The sequence below is a fragment of the Falco cherrug genome, chromosome 6 (assembly GCF_023634085.1).
Source record: "Falco cherrug isolate bFalChe1 chromosome 6, bFalChe1.pri, whole genome shotgun sequence".
NCBI classification, from domain to species: domain Eukaryota; kingdom Metazoa; phylum Chordata; class Aves; order Falconiformes; family Falconidae; genus Falco; species Falco cherrug.
In genome coordinates this window covers 70,896,256-70,919,122 of record NC_073702.1, presented here as the reverse complement: position 1 = coordinate 70,919,122, position 22,867 = coordinate 70,896,256, and the positions used below count along the sequence as shown (strand labels likewise).

At 48.5% G+C, this 22,867-nt stretch overlaps 3 protein-coding genes across 3 annotated transcripts; 1 reads left to right on the top strand and 2 right to left on the bottom strand.

Moving 5' to 3' along the window:
- Positions 1–3,571: 3,571 nt before the first annotated feature.
- On the bottom strand, positions 3,572–4,894 carry LOC114017035 (cygnin-like). The gene is made up of 2 exons (XM_027811524.2): positions 4,837–4,894; positions 3,572–3,705 (listed from the first exon to the last, which is right to left on the bottom strand). Exons 1-2 carry the CDS (start codon positions 4,892–4,894, stop codon positions 3,572–3,574), a joined length of 192 nt encoding a protein of 63 aa, XP_027667325.2.
- A 4,718-nt stretch (positions 4,895–9,612) lies between these two features.
- Positions 9,613–10,283, top strand: LOC114017039 (small basic protein 1-like). Its single transcript, XM_027811543.1, has 2 exons — positions 9,613–9,670; positions 10,153–10,283. Exons 1-2 carry the CDS (start codon positions 9,613–9,615, stop codon positions 10,281–10,283), a joined length of 189 nt encoding a protein of 62 aa, XP_027667344.1.
- Positions 10,284–18,869: 8,586 nt separating this feature from the next.
- LOC114017033 (cygnin) lies at positions 18,870–20,172 on the bottom strand. Its single transcript, XM_027811523.1, has 2 exons — positions 20,096–20,172; positions 18,870–19,003 (listed from the first exon to the last, which is right to left on the bottom strand). Exons 1-2 carry the CDS (start codon positions 20,151–20,153, stop codon positions 18,870–18,872), a joined length of 192 nt encoding a protein of 63 aa, XP_027667324.1. The 5' UTR covers positions 20,154–20,172.
- Positions 20,173–22,867: the final 2,695 nt, after the last annotated feature.

The following is a 22,867-nucleotide window of genomic DNA, read 5'->3' as shown; positions in this document are numbered from 1 at the left end:
AGATTGTGTTCCCTGGCAATGAGTGAACGAATGAAAATGAGCAACATTGGCACCACATTATACCCTCCAGAACTGCTTGAAAGCCCACTGGGGCTGTCTGTCCTGGAGAGTAAAAGTTGCACTTACTCCAAGTCTAACCGCTCTGAGAGGGATTAACTCAGAGATGAATACACCGCTATTTTGCTTTCTCATTTGGTTGTCTCCTTGTGTTCTAGACCTTTGACAGTCAGTGGAAATCTACCCAATATAATCCATGGAGCTGGGACAGTCACTCAGCTTATTGGCCTGGAGGTTTTTATTTAGGGTGAGTTGAACCACGCTTTAAACTCTCAACACTATTGACTGGAGTGACTATTCCCATAACTCAGCATCTTAGGTGTGTATTTGAAATGTCCTACCTGGTCTCCAGCTGTGCTTCTAGAGGGTAATGGTCTCCCATAGCTCTCATATCATACCTGCCACCCACATATAGATGTCCCAGGCACTCATTGGTTCCTCAGATGGCACCGAACATCTTTATTTAGGCAACTCATCAACCACTAGCATGTCTGTAGAACCTTCTACGTAAACACCTCAGTTTAGCTCTCCCTAATTTCCATTTAATCTCACCCAGAGGGTGCCAGGTGGACAAAGACATGAAGGGACTGGGAACAAGGGAGTCTCCTCTACTCCATCCTTCACATCCAGCTTAGACAGCACAGCTCTAAGATGCTGAGCAGGTCCCACTCCCTGTGGATCTGCAGTTGTTCTGTCTGCACCGAGCATGTCCATTGTATTGCAAGGTAAAAAAGCAGGAGAGAAATGGAGGAGAAGATAAGGCAAAATAAGGATTAAACTGCCCCAGATTTTACCAGTGCACTCCTCTAGCTGTCCTGTCTCTAGAAGGGAAATGGCCACTCAGTCTTTACAGCTCTTCTGGTCCCTGACTCCTCTACAAGTAACAACAACCACTATACCCACAGTGATGCCAGCCATTAACTCACAACAAATTCCTCCTGGAACAGCATCCAGCAACCCCCCAGCGGCCACTGGTGGTGGGTAATGTCATACAGATGCCTCAGACAAGTGAAGAGCGGAGCCAGTTGTCGGAGCTTTTCTTGGCAGAGGCTCTTTCACTGTTGGACTCTGCGCTGGGAGAACAACAAATTTCAGGTGAAATAACATTGTTGGTTTTTTTTAAATTCAGAGCTTGTCTACACTTAACCAGTGTTAGTAAAGGTAGGAAAAAGCACTCAAAACAAGTAAGTTAGATACCAGAAAGAGAGAGGTAATACTGAAATACAACTGTTTACACTGGTGCTGTACGTTCATGTTTGGAAATAAGGGTAAGCATTACCGATGTTACAGCCGGGTGAAATTTTAGATTGATTAATTAGACAGGTATTTTGTAGTTGTTGAAAGCCTACCAGGTAGAAATACTGCTTTTCCCAGTTACCCTTGCACTTTCTCTGCTAAAAACTCACAGTTGGTTGGCATCAAGGAGGAATGGGTTTTTGGGAGGAAGGGAAATGGAGGTTCATTTCCCTTGAGCTGCAGGTGGTCCTTGGAGCTGTTTTGCTCCCGTGCTGTTCATGTGGGAGGCTGTGGCTTTTTCCTGGGCAATGTTATGCCGAAGGATTCCTGAGCCGACAGTGCCGTGTAGCATTTGGATAGGGACAGACTTGTCCTTCTGGGTCTTAGAGCACGGGTCAGTTTGGCCAGGGCTGGGCTTTATGGTGACAAGGAAGTATGTCTGCCCTGGATGGAGGGCTGTCAGCAGGTGGAGTGGTGTCCACAGCATGGGGTGTGCGTGGCCAGGTTTTGGCAGCCGGGGGTACAGGGGTGGCTTCTGTGAGAAGCTGCTGGAAGCTTCCCCCGTGTCCCATGGAGCCGATGCCGGCCGGCTCCAAGATGGAGCCAAGGGCTGACCCACCAGCGATGGTGGGAGCGCCCCTGGGGTAAGGGGAAAAACCCCCTTTGCAGGTGGGACCGGAGAGAGGAGCGAGCACAGGGGGGAGCCGCGGCCCTGCAGCCCCCCAGGCCAGGGCAGGGGGAGGCCGGGGGGCTCCAGGCGCCGCAGCAGAGGCTCCCCCAGCCCGTGGGGAGCCCCCGGCCGGGCAGGCCGTGCCCCCAGCCCGTGCAGCCCCCGGGGGCAGCTCCCCCCCGCAGCCCGGGCAGGACCCCCGGGGCAGGGGCTGCCCGCAGGGGGCTGTGACCCGCGGGCAGCGGCGCTGGGCCAGCTCCTGGCAGGGCCCGTGGCCCCGTGGGGAGAGGAGCCCGGGCGGGGGCAGGGCTGGGGACCCCGCGGGGACCTCCCTGGGGCCGGGCAGGGGGTGAGGACCCTCCCCACGGGGGGCAGGAGCCGCAGGGACAGCGGGTGGGGGACCGACCCCAGCCCCTACTCCTGGTCCCCTGTGCTGCTCGGGGGAAGAAGACAGAGAAAATCAGGAGGAAAGTTGAGCCTGGGAAGAAGAGAGGGGTGAGTGGAAGGTGTTTTTAAGATTTGGCTTTATTTCACATTGTCCCACTCTGATTTGATTGGTAATATATTAAATTAATTTCCCCAAGCTGAGCCTGCTTTGCCCATGTAATTACTGAGAGATCCCCCTGTCCTTTTTGGAACCCAAGCCTTTTGCCTTCCCCTGCCCAGCTAAGGGCAGTGTAACAGAGTGGCTCTTGGGCACCAGTTATCCAGTCAAGGTCAACCCACCCCACACTCATTCCCTGCTTATGTCCATATATCCACGCCACACCTGTACATTCGCACCTAAAGCTATGTGGTAGAAATAATTAGTTTGCTTACTGAGAAGCCTCAAAGCTGCATTGTCTCTCTGAGACTGGTGTAGTCGAGTGGTGAGTCTCTATAAACAGTTTGTCTCTGCAGAGATGCGTGACTGCTACTGTTACAGAGTTTACACACACCTTTGATCACCTTCATGGCTCTTCTCCATACCTTTTTCTGCTCCAACACACACAGTTCAAGTTAGGGAGAGCAGAAACCAAACCCTAAGTACGGTATTGATCTGCAAAAAGAGAGAAGCACTGAGTGGTCTTGAGACTGGCACAAAGAAGACATAAAATCCATTGTGTGAGGTCTGTGAAGGCCTGTTTGCTTCTCTGTTCCCCACCTCTCGTGATCTGCTGGAATTTTCATGGAAAGAGGACTGTCTTGTACTTAGAGGAGGCATTGCTGAACTAACCACATTTTTTAAGACACCTGCAGATAACCTGTAGCCTGGAAAAGCAGGGTCATGTTCAGGGCCACAGAAAAGGCAAGAGGGAAAATGATACCTTCGTCCTAAATCCCTACCCTGTAAGACAACTGGCAGCTCTGCAGCTTGTTGTCAGTGGATGTTAAGGCTTGTTTGGTGCTGATGAGCCTTTGGGCTGTGTTTGGAGAACCTGTCCTAATGCTTTATGTGGGATCATGGGGACACAAGTAACCACACCACACGCACCACAGTTACATCTCTTTTTTTTTTCTCTTTTTAATTATTGAGAGGAGGGGATGACAATCAGCTTAGGCAGTCGAGAAGACGCTCCTAAAGCCTCCACGGTGCCTCCTCTTCCCCAGGTGCTTCCTCTTCAGCTCCTATTTTGCCTTCCAGCTGGGTGGGATGCAGCAGTAGTACTTGCAGTCGGAGGAGAAGGACCACACATCCGCCTTGCTGCACTTGCTGGAGCAGTACCCCACCTTGGGGCAGTGCTTCCTTATCTGCCCGTAGCCTGCAAGGGGGAGGCAGGGGAGAGTGGTTGGGTCAGGGTAGGTGCCTCTGCTCCCCACTGCTGAGCCCTCCCACCACCTCCAGGTCTAGGTGCGGCAGCGGTCAGAAGGATGGGACCCTGCCTCTAGGGAGGTCCTGCTCCATTCTCCCACACATCCACACTCCTGCCCAAGCCCAGCCCCAAAGCAGGGAGGAACCTGGAAGAGCACAAGCCTGAGAAACTCCTTGTGCATCCCTCTCCCCTCAGCTGGTGACTACAGGGTCAGTTGGTGACATAGGCACAGTTTGGGAAAGCGATGCTCCCAAGGAGAGCACATTCATTGCCTGCATTGAGAGACAGCCCAAAAGCAAAGGTCATGAAGATGCTCATCTGTGCAAGACTGCACAGATGTCTTGCACCTCTCCTTATGGGATAGGATCAATAGTCTCAGAGCAAAACAGCAAAAGCCACATCAAACTTTTTTGAAAAACTTAGATCTCCACTCAGGTATCTGTACTTGTATCGTGCATTTTAAAATTGTCCTCTGATTTAGAGATGCTTGAAAGAATGTTCCAAAGGTCTTTAAATTGGCCTCACAGCAGCCTGACACAAATGTTCACTGTGGCGGTTAAAAGTGGGCCAAGCTGGCCCAGGTGGATGAGAATTGATATCTGAAGGGGGTTTCTAATGTCCACCTGGGAGATATTGGCTTAGAATCCCCTGTAGAGAGACCAGAAAGCCTTAGAGTGTCAGAAACAAGCATTAGCAGCAATATCTATGTCACATTAGGATATCAAACATACTGAGAACTGAGCCTCAACAGGAAAATTGAGTTGCACAGAAGAGTCCCCTCTGGTACTATGAAATTCTCTGAGTCCCTAAGAGAAGTGGCCATGGCCAGGCTCTTGTGTGGTAATTGTCTGGCCTGGGCTCACTCCCAGACAGGTTACTGAAGTTTTAACTTCAGTTATTACTACACAAATCTCTCTGAGGTAGTCCCAATATTATTGTCCCTTGAAAGAAGTCATTAAAGTACCTGGCTAGGTCATAGCAGTCACCTCAGATGGTAATAGTTATATTTTCAAAAGCTAAAGTTACTTTAAAAGAATCCCAGCTGGTATAAGGCTCATCCCACCCTATTTGCCATCTTACCTGGGGTGGCCAGGGCGACAAGTAGGAAGACAGCAAAGACAAGGTAGAGGAACCTCATGGCTGGAGTTGAGCTTGGATCTCAGCAAGGCTGGAGAGAGGAGAGTCAGAGTGAGCTCGAGGGGGGGAGATGGTATGCAGGGAGGCTGCGGCTGCAGTTTTTATAGAGCGTTTCCCTGTGGAGCAGAGGGTGCTGGGGAGACGTGGGAATTCATCCAAGCTGTGCAGTTGGTGGCTGGATGTGCAGGGGTGGCACAGGCACCAGAATTTCCCATGTGCACCCAAGTGTGCTGCAGCCACCTCCCCCCAGACCTGGTTACCCAACATCAGATACGATTCTAGCACACTGGCGCTGATGAGAGCACAAATGAATAGGAGCTGTCAATAGCAGAGTTGATAGGACTGGGCTGATGGGTCAGAGGGACCTGATGAAGATCTGCAGGTATAACGATGAGGGGGAGAACAAGATCAGTATCACAGGGCTTTGGGCCTTTCCCAACTTCTGGCAGAGATGCAACTGCATGCAACAGGGCTGAGATGTGGCCTCGATGAACCGATAACTCTCCCTCCATTGTCCAGACTGGTCACCATATGGGGCTGCTCACTCGGAAAGGACCCACGTTCCCATCTCCACTTGAGAAGGGAACCATGTCTGCAAAATGTCTTAGATAAATTCAGCAAACATCACACTCAATGGATGTTTTGTTGTCCCCTCTCACCCTTCTGATGGATGGACAGGAGCACAGGCGCTGACAGCTCCCAGGAGCCTGCATGAGCCGACCACTTGCAAGACACTTTGATCATCACCTCATCCTCACAAACCCTCCAGACAGAGCTGGGGTTTCAAACATGAGCAGAGCTCTACAAAGGAGCTTTCCCAACCTCAGTTCACTGGGCTGTTTAATAGCTTTATAAACAGCCAGAAAAAAAGATGTGACTGGTGAAGGGACAGAAGCTGCTGCTGATGCAAAATTACTGAATACCATCAAACCTAAATCTGCAAAGGGCAGCAGACAGATCTTACAACAACTAGTAACAGGGCAGCAAAATGTCAAATGCTGAATCAGTGTCAGTTAGTTTAAAGTTGTGAATCTGGAGAAAAATATAATCGCTGCACAAATGACAGCTCTGAATTACCTAAAGCCAGTTAAAAGAGGTTTGGGAGTGCTTAAAAAGAGTGCTCTGAAAACAGCAGATGAGAAAGAAAAAAAGGAAAATTGTACATTAAGAAATGTTATGGAAGTTATTAAGACAAAAGAAAACATTGCCTCACTGCATCGGTCTGTAGGGTATCACACTGTGGTATGTGCGCTGCTCATGTCCCCATCCCTGATGGCCAGCAGTCAGGCAAGAAGAGGTTAAAAGAAAGGTGGCAGAGCTGGGGACCCATTTTCATTAAGAAAAAAAAAATACTGGTACTCCTCAGCTCAGGGAAGAAACATTTATTAGTGGAGGTGTATCACAAAGCTGTAAAAATTTTAGAAGCCTAAGGAAGACAGAACTATGGTTCTTTGGTTTTCATCACCCAAGAAATAGGTGGCATGCAACAGTTAATCATGCATTTGTCAAAAAAGTAGACAAAAAAGCCCTCTTTCATGCTGAGCATAGCTGAAACATGGAACTTTTTCAAGAAGTTCAAGAAGTCAAAATTTATTGAAAGGACAAATGTATTGAAATAGCCATTTATAAATTAATGAAGCAGGTACAAATTAAACAAATCAGATATAAAACCTTCTTGAGGAAGTCACTGAACTTCATGTGACTAGAGGGTGGGGAGTTTTACTGAGTGAAAACACCTGTTCTTGAACTCCTTCCCAGGCACTCCATTCTGCCCAGATCAGGCTCCCCAGTCAGGCTTGGCTCAGCCTTATGATCCTCTCTGTGATCTTATTTGAGTACAGAAACTGAGTAAAAGTAAAAGTGATGGGACTGTACACCTCATCTGCTTCATCGCCGCTATTTCTAACTGCCATTCTCAGGAGTTTGTCCCTTTTTTTTGTAAAGGCCTTCAGTGATGGTGTTTCCACAACCCCCCTTACTCAATCCTTTCTGCTGTATGGTCCTGCCATTACAAATGCTTTCCCATATGTGTCCAGTTCTGGGCTCCCTGGATCCAGGGAGACTGGGAGCTGCTGGGGAGGGGCCAGCGGAGGTGACCAAGCTGATGAGGGGCTGGAGCATCTCCCTGGTGAGGAAAGGCTGCGGGAGCTGGGGCTGTTCAGCCTGGGCAGGAGAAGGCTGAGAGGGGACCTGAGCGATGCACACAGGTACCTTAAGGGCCAGTGTCAGGGGGCCGGGGCCGGGCTCTTGTCAGCGGTGCCCAGCGACAGGACAAGGGGCAACGGGCACAAACTGCAGCACAGGGAGCTCCGTGGGGAGAGCAGGAAAAACTTCTTTCCCTTGAGGGTGATGGAGCACGGGGACAGGCTGCCCAGAGGTTGTGGAGGCTCCTTCTCTGGAGACATTCAAACCCACCTGGATGCAATTCTGTACAGCTTGCTGTAGGAGAGCCTGCTTTAGCAGGGGGCTGGGCTAGATGGTCTCCAGGGGTCCCTTCCAACCCCGACCATTTGTGATTCTGTGTTAGCTCAAGTGAGGACCTCTTGCTGCAACTGGAGTCACTGACCTCATCCTGGCTACCAAGAGCAGATCATATGTTTCTAATGTATTACCTTTTCTGGATTTGAGGACTGTCATGTTTTCTATGTTCTCTCTTTCCCGATCTCCATTATTGCACTTGCTTCAGTCTTTTCTTACAGGTCACATCTTCTTGTCCTCCTGTCATTTTCTGAGCTCACTTCAGCCCTTTCACAGCTTTCTTGAAGCACAATGTACAAAACTGCATGGATGCACTTTCCAAGGGGTGCATGGTGCAACAGGTACGTCCAGTGTTTTACAAACTTAGCTTGTGTTTGTACTTGTAGGACAATTGGTGCTGGTTTCCCAACACCATGACATTGCTCATTTGTGCCTACCTATGATCTACTGCAGCCCAATTTTCCCTGCAGACCTGCCACACAGCCAGAAACCCCTTGTTCTGTATTCTCCAGCTAATTATTCTTGTCTGTATAGACAAGGTAGCTTTACCTATCACTTAATTATATTTTTTTCATTATCTCTTTAGCATGAGAAGATCCACTAGAATTCTAATCCTGTCCTCTAGTGCTTCACAGTCTCTTTCGACTTCTTATTTATAATTTTAGTAAGCACACTCTCTAGACAACCATGAAAATTATTAGGCAGGATAGCACTGGACTCCCAACAGATTTCTGATCAGATGTGGTGTGGCAATTCATTACCTTAGCTTCATTTACATATTTTCCTACATCTCCTTTAATCAGCATTATAGTCCTTTTTGAAAGATTTTGGGCAAAATACACTAATAGATCTTGGGCCAAATCAATGCGATGAAAATCAGGCCAAGTGTGAGGTCCTGAACCTGGTTTGGGGTAACCCCTGGTATCAGTGCAGGCTAGGGGATGAAGGGATTGAAAGCAGCCCTGCCGAGCAGGACTTGGGGTATTGGTGGATAAAAAGCTGGACATGACCCAGCAATGTGCACTTGCAGCCCAGAAAGCCAACCATATCCTGGGCTGTATCACAGGCAGAGTGGCCAGCAGGTCAGGGGAGGGGGTTCTGCTCATCTGCTCCTCTCTAGTGAGACCTCCCCTGCAGCACTGCATACAGATCTGGGGTCAACAACATAAGAAGGGCATGGACCTGTTGGAGCTGGTCCAGAGAAGGCCACGCAGATGATTAGAGGGCTGGAGCAGCTCTGCTGTGGGGACAGGCTGACAGAGTTGGGGTTGTTCAGCCTGGGGAAGAGATTGCCCTGGAAAGACCTTAAAGCAGCCTTCCAGTACCTAAAGGGGGCTCATAAGAAAGCTGAGGAGGGGCTTTTTAAAAGGATGTGTAGTGATAAGACAAGGGGGAATGGTTTTAAACTGAAAGAGGGGAGATTTAGATTAGATATGAGGAAGAAATTCTTTTACTGTGAGGGTGGCAAGGTGGTGGCACAGGTTGCCCAGAGCAGCTGTGGATGCCCTATCCCTGGAAATGATCAAAGCCAGGTTGGACAGGGCTTGGAGCAGCCTGGGCTGGTGGAAGGCGTCCCTGTCCATGGCAGGAGATTTGACGAGATGGTCTTTAAGGTCCCTTCCAACTAAAACTGTTCTGTGATTCTATGAAAAAGTTGTAGAGCACTGTGTTTGGGGGAGACCCCTGAGGCCCTGAGGAACCTCACTGCCAATGCACTGGTTGGGGATGGATGAACCCTGAAAACTATCCTGCGGGATAGATTTGCTGCCCGAGTCTGTGCATTGTGTCTGTGCCTTGCAGGCCGCGTCCAGAGCTGATCAGAAAGGTGCCCAGGCTTCATTCCTGCACCTCCGGGGAGCAGCTCCGCTGTCGGCAGCCCTGGCTGGCACTGGGTCGAGCAGAGCCATGCCCGATGGCTCTACGGCAGCCGGATCTGGAGGAGGGGGAATTGCCCCCGTGTGTCCGGGTTGGTGAAAAGGGCCAGTGAGCGCTGAGGATAAGCCGACTGGAGCACGGCTGCCAGGTGCCTTTGTGAGTGGGACCAGCGGGTCGGGGTGACATTGCACATGCTGGCAAGCAAACAACCCTCTTTGGAGATGGGTTTGCTCAAGTTTCTGCTCCTGCCGTGCTGCTCATGGCAGGAGTCCCTCTATAAAACCCAGGGCCTCCAAGGTCCCCCAGTGTGGCCATCTCAGACCCACTTTGCTCCCAGTGTGCTGAGATCTCTGCTGGCCTCCAGGCATGAGGGTGCTCTGCGTGGTCTTTGCTGTGCTGCTGCTTTTCTCCTTGGCCACCCCAGGTAAGATGGCAACTTGTGGGGGTGGAGAAAATGGGGCTGACCCAGGAGGCTCGGGTACGGGTACCTGTCCCCTCTCCAGTTTTTGTGCCTTGGGGCAGAGGGAGGTAGTTCATCTCACCCAGCTTTGGCAGTGGAGATCTACTTGCACCTGGCTCTGGCTGATGATTTGCTCAACCAAGCTCGCCCACCCAGTTTGGGATGAGATGAATGCCACGCTTTGAGAGACTACCTCTTTTGCTCATGCAAACGGATATTACCAGCAAGCTGCAGTACTGACACATGTAGAGAGGGGTGACTTTTAAGAATCCAGTGGTCCCCCAGCTCAATGGCAACAGAAAGCATGGGTCCTATCCTATGTGGGTCTAAACCCAAAGGTATCCTGTGCATCAGTACCGCCCTGGAGACAGCAAGAAGATATCTTCTGGGGCTCTACGATGTCTGACATTTTCTCTTTTAACATATCTCTCTCCCTCCCATTGCAGGGTACGGGCAGTCTAAGGGCACTTGTGGAGGGTACTGTTCCCACATGTGTGCCAAAAGGGACGAGTGGACTTTCAGCCAGTCCTGTGGGAAGATGTACTGCTGCATCCCCCCACCCAAAAAGGGGAAATGATTGCAAAAGAATCCAGTTGCAGAAGAAGAACAGCACTTCTGGAGGAGCTCCAAGCGCTGTATTCATGGTGTGACCGCAACGGTGTTCACTGCTTTGAAGTAAAGATGGGCAGATATGATTTCTGTGTGCTGTGTGGTTCATTCAGCTCCCAGGAGGGGAGTGCCGGGAGAGGTTCTGCAGCCAGACCTCCCTGGACCATGATCTCAACACACCTCTGACAGCCCCAGACCTGTGACACCAAAATAACACGCTGGAAGAGAAAAGCATTTGGGGTTTCCCATTGCTTCAAAGCAGGGTGGTGGCAAAGTCTGGGAGAGGACTGACTGCCTAATAGTGTGTCTCCCTCCTCCACAAGTTGAATCCCAGCACCCCATCAGTCCCGCTATGGTGACCTCAGTCCCGCTACGGGGGTAGAGACCGGAGGCAAACAGCCACCACCTGCCCCTTGCACCCTCAGAATCCCACTCTGGGGGTGCCTGTAGAGCATCCTCATCCCAGTGCAGCCACTTGAGTTTTGTGGTTGTGTGGCTGTCCGGGACACCCTTGCACAAGGCAAGTGACTTCTCAACATAGCCTGTGACCAGACTATTCCTCTGGGTGTCACTGGTAGTGGAAGAATAGGGAAGGTGGAGTTCTTTGGTGTCCCCCTCCCTATGCCCTATGAACCATTCACTCGAGGCTTTCTGCAGGGACACATGGGGCCATGTCCCATTGGGGGGCTCAGAGCATCCTGGCAAAGGGCTGCCAGACAAGCCTTAGGTGCAATACTGGAGGGTGAGGTGTTTGTCTCAAAAAGGGTTAACTCCCTGACTGGTTCATGGGACAGAAAACAGCCCCAACTCTCCAGGAAATAGGACAAGTTTCCTTCCAGCCATGGTGCCTTTCAAACTCATAAAAAGGCTGCTGTACTGGTATTTGTTGCACTGAAGGATGCTGCAGGGGAAGAGAGGTGATACAGACCTCTTCCTCTTGCGGAAAGGCTGCTTAATTTCTGCAGGGGGAAGGTCTGTGTCTCCTCTCTTCTGCAGCATCCTCCATGGTCAGCAGAGATCTTAGCACTGCAACTAGTACACAGAGTTGCGGGGAAAAGTCGTTTCTTCCTAAGGCTAATTTCTGTATTTGTTCAAAACTCCTCCAATTGCCAGGGGAGTCTGAACACACGGTGCCTGAAGGCGTGCCTGCTGCCTGCTGGAGAGGTGAATCCATGCTTTGTGTCTGTACATGCAATTTAGGGTGCTCCAAGAGCCTCGCCACCAGCCACCATGGTCCAAATGACTGTGTACCAGGCAATTTTGAGGCAAAGAGAAATAACCTAGTGAGCATCCTCCTGTTCCTTTATTTTATCCTTAGGACACGGGATAAATGTGAAATCTGACACCTTTAAAAGCTTTCTCAGTTTAAAGACTGACCAGAGGTATAGGAATCCTGCTAAAGCTGTGAGATTTCTTCTGTTATTTTTCTTGAGAAGACAAATATGTCTCTTTCCAAACTAGGTGCACACTGTGAAATACTGAGTGTGAGGGGGTTAACATCCAGCTGACAGAGGCTGAGATCCGGCAGGGATAGGCAGCAGGTAAATGTCACACTTGGTACAGGATGGCCCATTGAGAACCACAGACTGTCATCTTTAAAGCAGCAATTTCTCGACCCCCACCTGATCCCAAACAAGTTATACAAAAGAAGGAAAATTCACCTAAACCAGCTATGTGTTGGTGAGAAGAGTTCACAAACACACAAGGTTGAAAGTTTGATAAAGTAGTAAAAGTTGCAAAAGGAGACACTGAATGACAACAAAAAAACAACCCTTTGTTGTCTTTTTCCCATACTCCCACAAGAAAAAAAAAAAAAAAGAAAATAAGAATTGTGTGAGGAGAGTGAAAAGCCACGTGAAAGTGAATGAACTACAAAATGGGTTTTTGAAGTGGTGTCTCTTGCTCTGCTGCATCTCCAGCCTTCAAAATGTTTCTGCAGCTAAAGGTTTCCAACACCAGACGTTTATTTGGAATTTCTGTTGTTAGGAGAATGATTGTTTGCGCTGTTACTGCCCATCATCTGCAGCTGTGTAACCTCCTGGGGTACCTCGTTGCAGCCTCTTGGGGATCAGAGGGACCCTCCAACTGCACTAAACAACAGGAGGGAAGGCATGGGTCCTGTTTTGGGGGTTTCAGCCTGGAATTTGACATGCGTATAATGCAAGGAGGGAGGGAGACAGGCTTCCTTCACTTTCAGAAACCACCTCTTCTTTTGACGGAAGAATGGACCTGGGATCTCCCAGAGGAATCCAGTGCTCCCTGCAGTAGAGAATCTCTCAAAAACATGATGTAGGGTTTTTCCTAAAGAAAAAAAGAAAAGAAAAAAAAAAAAAAAGAAAGAAAGGCAGAAAGAAATTGCCTAGCCTCTTCTGCCCAGGTGCCCTGAATGCTCACCTTGCATTTCCCAGCCACAGGAGCTGCATGTGTTGCAGTCTGGGGCTTCATCCACTGCAACTGGCTCTTTCCTCCCCTTCCCGCAGAAGCAAGGAAGGCAGGCGGGGTGCAGCCCTGCTACACAGAGCAGTTAACATTTTGTGCACGTGCACTTTGTGCTAACGTTAAATACGGCTTTTGCTTTTTCACCTCTTTCAGAAGAGCAGTGTAGCTATCTAATATTTCCACAGTGAAAGGCACTTGAAGGAAAAAAGAAACTGTGTTTGCCCTGTCCTGACAGCCCAAAAATGTATGTCCCAAACCTCACTGGGCCACTCATCTCTTCTTGCAATTGTAGAGCATCCTGCAGACACTATGCATTCATCTTCAGAAGCAGCAAGTAAGGAGCAAGGAGTGAGCGACACCAGCTGCTTAAAGCAAATGTTTTGGCTGCAAAAGTGTGGTCTCTCTTGCATGGACATGCTGCTCTCCACCAAAGAGAATCAAAGGCCCCTCTGTGAATGGCATCCAAGAGATTTTCAATGCCTGTTTTCGGAGGCAAGACAGGAACTGATGGGAACAAAAAATTGACTGGTCTCTTCTAAGGATGGCCAGTAACAGTAACTTTTTGATCACAAAGGCTGTCACTCCAGGACCACATAGGAACCACAAGCTTTCAGAGAGCGCTTCAGTCTTATTTGCACACACACTGAAAGCAGGGAGAAGAGACATACCAGTGGTAACATGTACAAAAGAAAAAAAAATGTAAAAATGGCAGGTATTGTACTCTGGTGTCTCAAAAATCAGTAACAGACTGGCATAATGAGAGAGAAATATTCAGCTGTTACACCAACAAGAAGTACTAAACCTTCCTCTTGGCATCATGAAGCTGAGCATCAAAAAAAAAACCAACCTGGAAGGTGCTCATGGAGGCTTCAGGCTTTCAGAAGGTGGTTGTGAAAAAGCATAGTTTAAACCAGTAACCCCCAACATCACACATTTTACAGCATCACCCTGAAAGTGTATGACTTGCGGCATGTTGGATGGTTCTTTGGGTACAATGGTGCAAAGTGGGGTTGGCAGACATAGTTGCCTTTTAAGAGCAGAGCTCTGGTACAGAGGATCTCAGAAACTGTACCCAGACCTTGTCTTGGGCAGGGTTGGTTGCCCAGAAATTAATTTCTCGGGCAAAGGTATCCAGATGTGAACAAATGTCCAAGAAAAAGAGAAAACATTTCTTCCTAGCATGGTCAGTCGCCATTACTGCTACAAATATGATCTTTCTCTCTCATTTCACTTTGTTAATATCTTAAATTCTGGCTATGCTAAGAAGCAAATTTATGTCCTGGAAACCACCTTTAACAGGAGAAATAGCTGAATATTTATACCTTACGAAGCCAGTACTGATAAATAACTGGATTACAAGGGGTTTCATACGTTTCCAGGGAGAAAACCCCAGGTCCAGGCTCACTGACCTAGCAGTAGGAGACAAAGACATAACAAGTGATTTCTCAGCACTGCCTTTGGTATGCTAAATAACCAAGAAACAGCACTTGGTTCTGACTAACATACTGGGCTTCATTCAAAGTTTTACCCTGGGAGAGCTACTGCAGCACAGATTATATGGTACTTACACTCCACATCTTTGCAGGAGCAACAGGGGATGAAAAGGCCACTACTTATGTGCTTAATTTCAGGAAGGAAGCTACATAAAAATGGGGGAAATTGTTAAAAAGAAGACAAAAGGGACAGCTCGAAGAGTGAAATCCTTGCAAATAGATTCTTTGCAAGCACTGTGGGAGCTGTTTAAGGCCCCTGATTGGAGACTCAGAGAAAATGTATGACACCTATTAAAAAAAGCCCTGAGAAAGTGCAAAAGGAAAAGGTCATAGCAGAACAGTGGGATGCGGGAGGTTGTTAGAAAGAAGCAGTTGAAATTGTGTCCAAACACAGAAAATAGAAAAGATAGTAAACTGTACCTGACAAAGTGTAAAACACAGTAAGGCAACTCAGCAGAGAATTGCAGGAAGAACATGCAAAAGGTGAAGAAACCTCTTAAAATAAGTCTTTTTCCCAAAGACATCAGGAACAGGAAGCCTGATGAAGAGCGTGTACAGCAGGAGATGGTTAGAGCAGTAAAGCCTATAAAAGCTAAGGCCACTCCACGGAACCCAAGTGAAATATCTGCGGCTGCATTCATCTTGCAAGAAAGAAGGGAGGTCTTCATGCTGAACTCGTCTTTGTGGGGACACATCAAAGGCCTTGTCTTAAACGTAAAGGAGGTGGAAGAGAGGAAATGAGCAGCGCCAGCACCCAGATTGTTTTCCCCAAAAGTCCTAAGGGAATTCAGGGATGAAATCAGCTCACTCCTGACTGCAGTGTGTGATCTATTGCTTCACAAAGATTTACCATGCAAAGACAGGGAGATGCTAATTTGGGGCAGAGAATGACCAGCAAACCCCAACTTAAAAGATTCTACAGGATTGCAAGCCAGGATTCTGCCAGTTATAAATATAATAACGTGGGAGGAAAAAAAAACAAAGGAAAAACCTGCTAGAGCTCGCCAAAGGAGGCGGAGGACTTGAGGACTAGAGAGATTGGGATGCAGGAGGCAGGGACCAACATTCTGGGGCCGAGTTGCAGGAGAGTCATAGGGAGTGCTGTGGGGCTCTACAGTGCTAAATTTGATCATAAAAGATCTGGAAAAGGGGTTGAATGGAAAGGTGGCAGAATTTGTTACTGGTGCTGCATTATTCAGGGTAATAAAGGTGATAGCTGTGAAAGGATCTCGCTGGTTTCAGTGGCTGGCTCGTAAACTGGCTGATGAAATTCAGTGCAGATCAATGTAGAGTGATGCACACAGGAAAAATCAAACTAATTTTATATGTGAAATGAATGGCTCTGTGGTGGCTATTTCATTGCCCAGTAGAGACTGGGAATTCAAGTATTAAGGCAAGGAAGAGAGAGTGATGATCAGACGGCTGGAGCAGCTCTGCTGTGGGGACAGGCTGGGAGAGCTGGAGTGGCTCAGCCTGGGGAGGAGAAGGCTGCAGGGAGACCTTAGAGCACCTGCCAGTGCCTAAAGGGGCCGGCAAGAAAGCTGGGGAGGGGCTTTGGGCAAGGGCAGGTGGCGATGGCACACGGGGGAATGGCTTTACATGAGAGAGGGGAGATGGAGATGAGAGATGAGGCAGAAATTCTTCCCTGTGAGGGCGGCGAGGCGCTGGCCCAGGCTGCCCAGAGCAGCTGTGGGTGCCCCATCCCTGGCAGGGCTCAAGGCCAGGCTGGACGGGGCTGGGGGCAGCCTGGGCTGGGGGCAGGGGTCCTTGCCCGTGGCAAGGGGTGGGACTGGGTGGTCTTTAAGGTCCCTTCCCACCCAAACCATTCTATGGTCCTATGATTCTGTGATCATTACACTGTATTGCTTGATAAATCTTGGCAATTTCAGCCAGACATTTTGAGATTTTCTGTTCACTCTTTTTTGGTGTTCCCGTTTCAGGGAGAAAGTGCTTACCTCCTCTTAATGACAGCTAATATCCCCATGCAAGAAGAGAGAAGAGTTAGAGGCATTGAGACTCACATGCACCGTTTGGAGAGTGAAATCTGAGATCTGGTGAGCCTTCAGTCTCCTTCTTATCGAGGAAGCATCAATTAGAAAAGGCCCTGACGGGTCATTGCTTTGCTATTTATACAAACTGCGCTCAACCAGAAAGGTCTGCATCCTGATGCAAAAAAGCCGGTGCCGACTCTGCCCCAGTTGCCGCCTGCGATTCTATGTAGGCACGAGTGACAGAGAAGCAGATGGGCATATTAACACGAATCATTGGGCCAGACGTTTTCATTATGCCTGGCATTCCTCTTTCTTCCAGGGCAGATGTACTGACTGTCACTACAAGAAAAGACAGATCTTTAAAATGTATAATACCAGACAATATGGTATCTCCAGATTTGTGTGGAAAGTGTTTCTTTGCTGCCCTATGCAGCTTGTTTCCTTTAAAATGTTTCTGCAGAAGTCATTACATGACATTGAAAATAAAATACAGAGGAAAACGGGGGGGGGGGGGGGGGGGGGGAGGGGGCGGGTGGGTGCAGAATCTTACAACCAGGGTCCAACCTATTATCACCTGCAACTTCTAGAGGCAGGGCTCAGAAAAACACCATTTCTTTTGGAGCTGCGATTTATGGTGCTGTTTTAATTGGTACTTACCAGACTTCCTCAAGTTACTCTAGCTGCCAGATAGGAAAGACAAAGAGTAGGGTGTTTTTTCCCAAAATACCTGCCCTTTCAACCCATGGAACACAATGAAAGCTTCACATGGGAAGGGTGAATAAATTATTGCATTAAAGTGATGTGGGTTTAGATGAAAAACAACAGCAATTCACGATCATGTCATTATCCCACCCATGAATGTTCTGTTGTGGTCTATAAATACAAGGGTTTCTCTGTATCACCAAAAAACGTGGTTTCTTTTCCAGATTTGTCTGGACCCCTGTGAACCCCAAGTATTAAGACCCCTCACATTTTTCGCTTTTCTTATTAAATCCACTTGTCAAAGAAAATGCATTAGAAAGGTGTTACAGATGACAACTGAGGAAAGATCCTCTCCTGAAACTGGGAATTTCCACAGTGACTTCAGGGTATCAAGACACATTGGTGATTCAAGACTTGGGCTCATATACACCAAGTCAAGTCCTGGATCAGTGTCACAGAGAACATCCTGAAAGAAATTATTAACAGTGGCCTAATTTTAAAACATAGAGAACTACAGTTTCTCCAGAGTTGGTGAGAAGGTATTTTGACAACACTGAAGTTCACTGGGAGGTCAGAGATGAAGCTGTCAGAGATGGATTTTGTTCCTCTTCTAGGAATGACTGAGCGGGAAAACAAAATAGGCACTTGGCAATCCCTTTTCTAATCTGCTGCAGAGATTTAGGTTATGTGTTTCTCTTTCCCTTTCCATTTATCCATTCCCCACCCAAGGTCCATGGAGGTCATTGGGAATGGTATCGGCTTTATTTGTGCTGGCTGTGTCTTTACTGGAAGAGGAGGAGGTGGAAGCTTGCCACAGGCTGGTGTGGGTTTATCATGCTTGCAGGTAGCTCCTTGAACGCCTTCAGCAACTGCTGGTCATTGCTGGGTCATCTCTCAGTGCTCCCTTTCAGGTCCCTCTATCTACATTTTTCGCTTTCACCAATCCTTGCTTTGTTTCATTGTGTTCCCTTACAATTCCTGGGTTTCTCCAATCTGTGCCTTTTTCCCCACACAATCCACACCTTCAGATGCTACAAGATTTCAGTATGCCTGATCATCACCTGATCATTACCTGGTCAAAACCACAGCTAGGACACAGGAACATGAAACAGGACATCGTTAAAAAGACATTGATGCACTTTTCAATATGGAAGGTACCTGCGGTGACTCCAGAGGCCGAGACAGATAAGGATGGACATAATCACCACAGCAGAAAAGGCTGCTGCAAATAGCCCTCTTACAGACCCCTCTAGGGCAGCTGTATGCCCACAGCAGGCACCTGTGTATGACTCCAATAGGTGTTCTTGTGGGTGGTCTCAGTAGAGAAGCCTTTGGGAAATAGATCGAAGGAACAGTGCTCTCCCAAAGGTTCTTCTAGAGGTCTCTGGAAGATGCTGAAGGGAATGTGGAGTATTGCACCCATCCATTCCTGCTCATTACCCCATCATGATAACAACAGTCCTGCCAGGATCTCAGATGCATACTGATTTTCTGAGCCCTGGGGCTGAACCAGGCTCTCTCCCACACGAGACCCACAGGTTTTGCTGTGAGGCTCAGTGGGGAAGGGGACACCCAAGAGGGTGTTCTTCCAACCAGGCCTTTTTCACCCACCATTGACTGAATTCACTGTGGGAAACAGAGAGGAAAACTCCATATGTTTAGCACTTTTGTCATGAATTTTGTGCAAAAAGAACAATGAGACATGCTGCTGATATCCCTTTTGGGCTGTGTTTGGAGAACCTGTCCTAATGCTTTATGTGGGATCATGGGGACACAAGTAACCACACCACACGCACCACAGTTACATCTCCTTTTTTTTCTCTTTTTAATTATTGAGAGGAGGGGATGACAATCAGCTTAGGCAGTCGAGAAGATGCTCCTAAAGCCTCCACGGTGCCTCCTCTTCCCCAGGTGCTTCCTCTTCAGCTCCTATTTTGCCTTCCAGCCGGGTGGGATGCAGCAGTAGTACTTGCAGTCGGAGGAGAAGGACCACACATCCGCCTTGCTGCACTTGCTGGAGCAGTACCCCACCTTGGGGCAGTGCTTCCTTATCTGCCCGTAGCCTGCAAGGGGGAGGCAGGGGAGAGTGGTTGGGTCAGGGTAGGTGCCTCTGCTCCCCACTGCCGAGCCCTCCCACCACCTCCAGGTCTAGGTGCGGCAGCGGTCAGAAGGATGGGACCCTGCCTCTAGGGAGGTCCTGCTCCATTCTCCCACACATCCACACTCCTGCCCAAGCCCAGCCCCAAAGCAGGGAGGAACCTGGAAGAGCACAAGCCTGAGAAACTCCTTGTGCATCCCTCTCCCCCCGGCTGGTGACATGTCTTGCACCTCTTCTTAAGGGATAGGATCAGTGGTCTCAAAAAAAAAACTGGCAAAAGCCACATCAAACTTATTTCATAAAAATGAGTTGGTGTTCCAAAAAATATGGAGGGTTCCACAGGTGGCAGTTCCTGTGGTAACCAAAATCTGACCTCCATGTGTTAAAAGAGATTCAAGTGCCAAACACCAAGCGCCCAAAATAGCTGGGAATTATGTCCAGAGTGAATGGATATTGGACTGGGAGCCCTTCTGAGCCCCCAGTCTCCCTTTTGTCTGTTGAAGAGGGTGGCAAGAAGCAGAACTGGAGGGATACCTGCCAGCACTGCACATTCAAAATGCAAGGGAACTGGACCCTAAAGATACACTCAGAACTGCTTTGACACAAAAGGTGGCATCATCTGAGCAGAGTAAACATCCAGGAGGCTGGTGTCTCTGAAAAAGGTACCCAGCACTCACTTGGTACTCCGTGGCTAAAATAATTACACCAGGGCTCAGCTCACCTTGGCCTAGAAGGTGTCAAAAATATCTAAAACATCTTAAATGACCCTCAGGGTATTTAAAAGTGATTTTTTCTTTAAAGACTCATCTGTCTGCACAGGAACATAAAGCCCCATTTAAGACAACCTGGGGTAACCAAGTCATCAGCACATTTGCAGGAGACCAGCACCCGACTGTATACCTAAAGTGCTACACATTTATGTGGCCAACAAAATCACCACCTTTAAGGCCAACAGAGACCACATTTGCTCAAGCTGCCTATCAAACATGTCCCACTCACTCACTCTGGTTCTCCCACCATTGGCCAGGTCACCTTCCAATGCAATTCATCCTCTTACCTGGGGCAGCCAAGGAGACCAGTAGGAAGACAGCGAAGACGAGGTAGAGGAACCTCATGGCTGGAGTTGAGCTGGGATCTCAGCAAGGCTGGAGAGAGGAGGGTCAGAGAGAGCCTGAGCTGGGAGCTGTTGAGTGGCAAGGCCTCACATTTATTGTGCATTTCTGAGCAGAGAGGAGGGTTCTGGAGGAGGTCCTGTTGCTCACGGGACCTCCCTCATGGGTCACTGCACAACACAACCACCAGCCCCTCCACCCAACATCTAGGTATGCTGGCAAACCCCTGCTCTCCCCAGGTCTGGTATCACTACCCAATTCAAATGAAAACCATGGAGTGTGACAGGAGTGAATGGTGAGTAGATAGATCTGCTAGGGCAGAGGGACCTTATAGGAAACAAGATCAATATCAAAGGACTTCAGGTCGTTCTCAACCTTTGGCAGGGATGCAACTGCATGCAATAGGGCTGAGCCATGGCCATGATGCACCGATAACCCTCCCTCTGTTGTCTAGATCTGTCACTATCAGGAGCTGGACAAGCTGAGAGGGGCCCTGATGTGAGCAGCCCTGACTCGGGAAGGACCTGATGCCCATGTATCACCCTCTTGGGAATTATGACTGCAAAAATCCATCTGATAAATTTAGCAAATGCCATGTTCAATGTAGCCGGTTCTGTTGCCCCCTCTCACCCCACTGATGGGCAGAAGCACTGAAACTGAAAGCCTTTTCCCAGGAGCCTGGATGAGCCAACCACTTGCAGGCACTTCAGCCATCACTTCTTCCTCACAAATCCTCCAGACAGCTCTGGTGTCTCAAGTGTGCTTAGTTTCTGGGGTGGAGATAGCCTGATCCCTGCTGCCAGGGGAGCTCTGAGGCTGGCAGAAGGTTACTGAGAACAGTGAAATGAAAGCTGACTGAAAGGAGCCTGCAAGGCAGAAGGGTCTCAGCACTGAGTGGCAGCATAAGCAGATGGCAAACGTGACTCAGTGGTGGCAAACTTACTTTCACTTTCCAGGAAAGAGGTGCTCCCAAAGAGCACTTCAGAAGAAAAAGTCACCTCAGCATCCAGAGGCAGTCAGAAAGGGAATTTGAGTGTTAGGATTTGCTAGAATGGGCACTGGCAAAAATTGGTGTGTCTCTGTAACAGTTTCGAGGGTACCTCACGGTATGTACTGTGCACGCTGCTTGGTGTCCCTGTCTCTGCACATGTAGAGTAGGACAAGAAGAGGTACAGAGGATGGCAGCAAGGATGGTGAAAGCTGGGGGCTTATTTTCAGACAGTGAGATAGTAATTATACCAGGACTCTTCCACCATAGGAGAAGATGGGTATATGGGAATATGTGACAGCAGTGTCAAAACAGTAACTGTCGTAACAAAAAGACAACTATGATTTCCCATTTCTCTCAACCAGAGAAGTAGATGTCATACAAAAGGGTGATGTAGTGAACAAAGACGTTTTTCTTCCACACTGCACACAACAGGATGGTGCAACTCATTACCATCGATATTGTGGAGTAAGAAATTGTAAATGTGCTAAGAAAGCAAGTAGGGAAGTCAATCTAACTTTGAAATTTTCTCTTTTCTGAGCAGCTGGATGGACCAGATGACCCCCAGAGCTCCCTTCCACCCTGTATTATTCTATACTTTCTTCATGAGATCCATAAAATCCATTGAGGGGCACTCAGTACAATTATAAGGATCCATATCAAACTCAACAACCCCTAAACCCTAGACTACTGGAACTGGATGGGTTTCCAAACACATCTGCTCTTTGTTTGCCATGTTCTTCCACTTGTCTAAGCATCATCTATTCACCGCTGTCAGACCGAAGACACTTGGCTAGATGAGTGCCTGATAAGAAGGGAGCAACGAAGCTGGGGAAGGGACCAGAGCACCAGACTGATGAGGAGCGGCTGAGGGAGGTGGGGGTGTTTAGCCCAGAGGAAAGGAGGCTCAGGGGGGGCCTTCTCACTCTCTACAACTACCTGACAGGAGGGTGTAGTGAGGTGGGGTCAGTCTCTTCTCCCAAGTAACAAGCGACAGGACGAGAGGAAACAGCCTCAAATTGCACCAGGGGAGGTTTAGATAGGGTGTTAGGAAAAAATAATTCACTGAAAGGGTGGTCAAGCACTGGCACAGGCTGCCCAGGGATGTGGTGGACTCCTCATCCCTGGAGGTATTTAAAAGACATGTAGACGTGGCACTTAGGGACATGGGTTAGTGGTGGGCTTGGCAGTGCTGGGTTAACAGTTGGACTCGATAATCTTAAAGGTCTGTTTCAACCTAAACAATTCTATGATTCTATGATTCTATAGCATGATTTACTCTTCTGTGGTTGACTTACAAATAAACTGTGCTGAAGCCTGACACAGCAAGCTGGCTGTCCCCACTGGTAAATTTGTAGCACAGCCCTGGCCATGCTTTTTTCTGAGGTCACTTGAGACTTTTGCAAATGCATTTCCCACTGCACTTCATATGTCTCCATGGGACAGGTATGATTTCCAACATGACAAGGATGTGGTCATCCTGCTTTGATTGGAAGAGAGTTTAATACTATAGATGTGGCTAGGGTACACCCACCAGCCTTAGGACCCCCAAGTGGGCCCTGGTACCATTCAGTTTACCAACATAGATGCAACCATGATGATTATGTGTTGTTACCAAAAATGCATGGAACTGTAGATGTCCTCAGAGTCATTGCCCCACATCCCCCAGGCAGAGCTCCTCACAACCATAATCATTCCTCTTGGAAAGATGTAAAGCGTCTTTGGGAAT

What these genes read in the sequence shown, in the direction of transcription:
- LOC114017035 (XM_027811524.2), bottom strand. Translation starts at nt 4,894, where the DNA reads ATGAGGTTCCTCTACCTTGTCTTTGCTGTCTTCCTACTTGTCGCCCTG. An exon ending in TGTCGCCCTGGCCACCCCAG is followed by an intron (nt 3,706 to 4,836) that starts GTAAGATGGCAA and finishes TCCCCCTTGCAG; the next exon opens with GCTACGGGCAGATAAGGAAG.
- LOC114017033 (XM_027811523.1), bottom strand. Translation starts at nt 20,153, where the DNA reads ATGAGGTTCCTCTACCTCGTCTTCGCTGTCTTCCTACTGGTCTCCTTG. An exon ending in GGTCTCCTTGGCTGCCCCAG is followed by an intron (nt 19,004 to 20,095) that starts GTAAGAGGATGA and finishes TCCCCCTTGCAG; the next exon opens with GCTACGGGCAGATAAGGAAG.
- LOC114017039 (XM_027811543.1), top strand. Translation starts at nt 9,613, where the DNA reads ATGAGGGTGCTCTGCGTGGTCTTTGCTGTGCTGCTGCTTTTCTCCTTG. An exon ending in TTTCTCCTTGGCCACCCCAG is followed by an intron (nt 9,671 to 10,152) that starts GTAAGATGGCAA and finishes CTCCCATTGCAG; the next exon opens with GGTACGGGCAGTCTAAGGGC.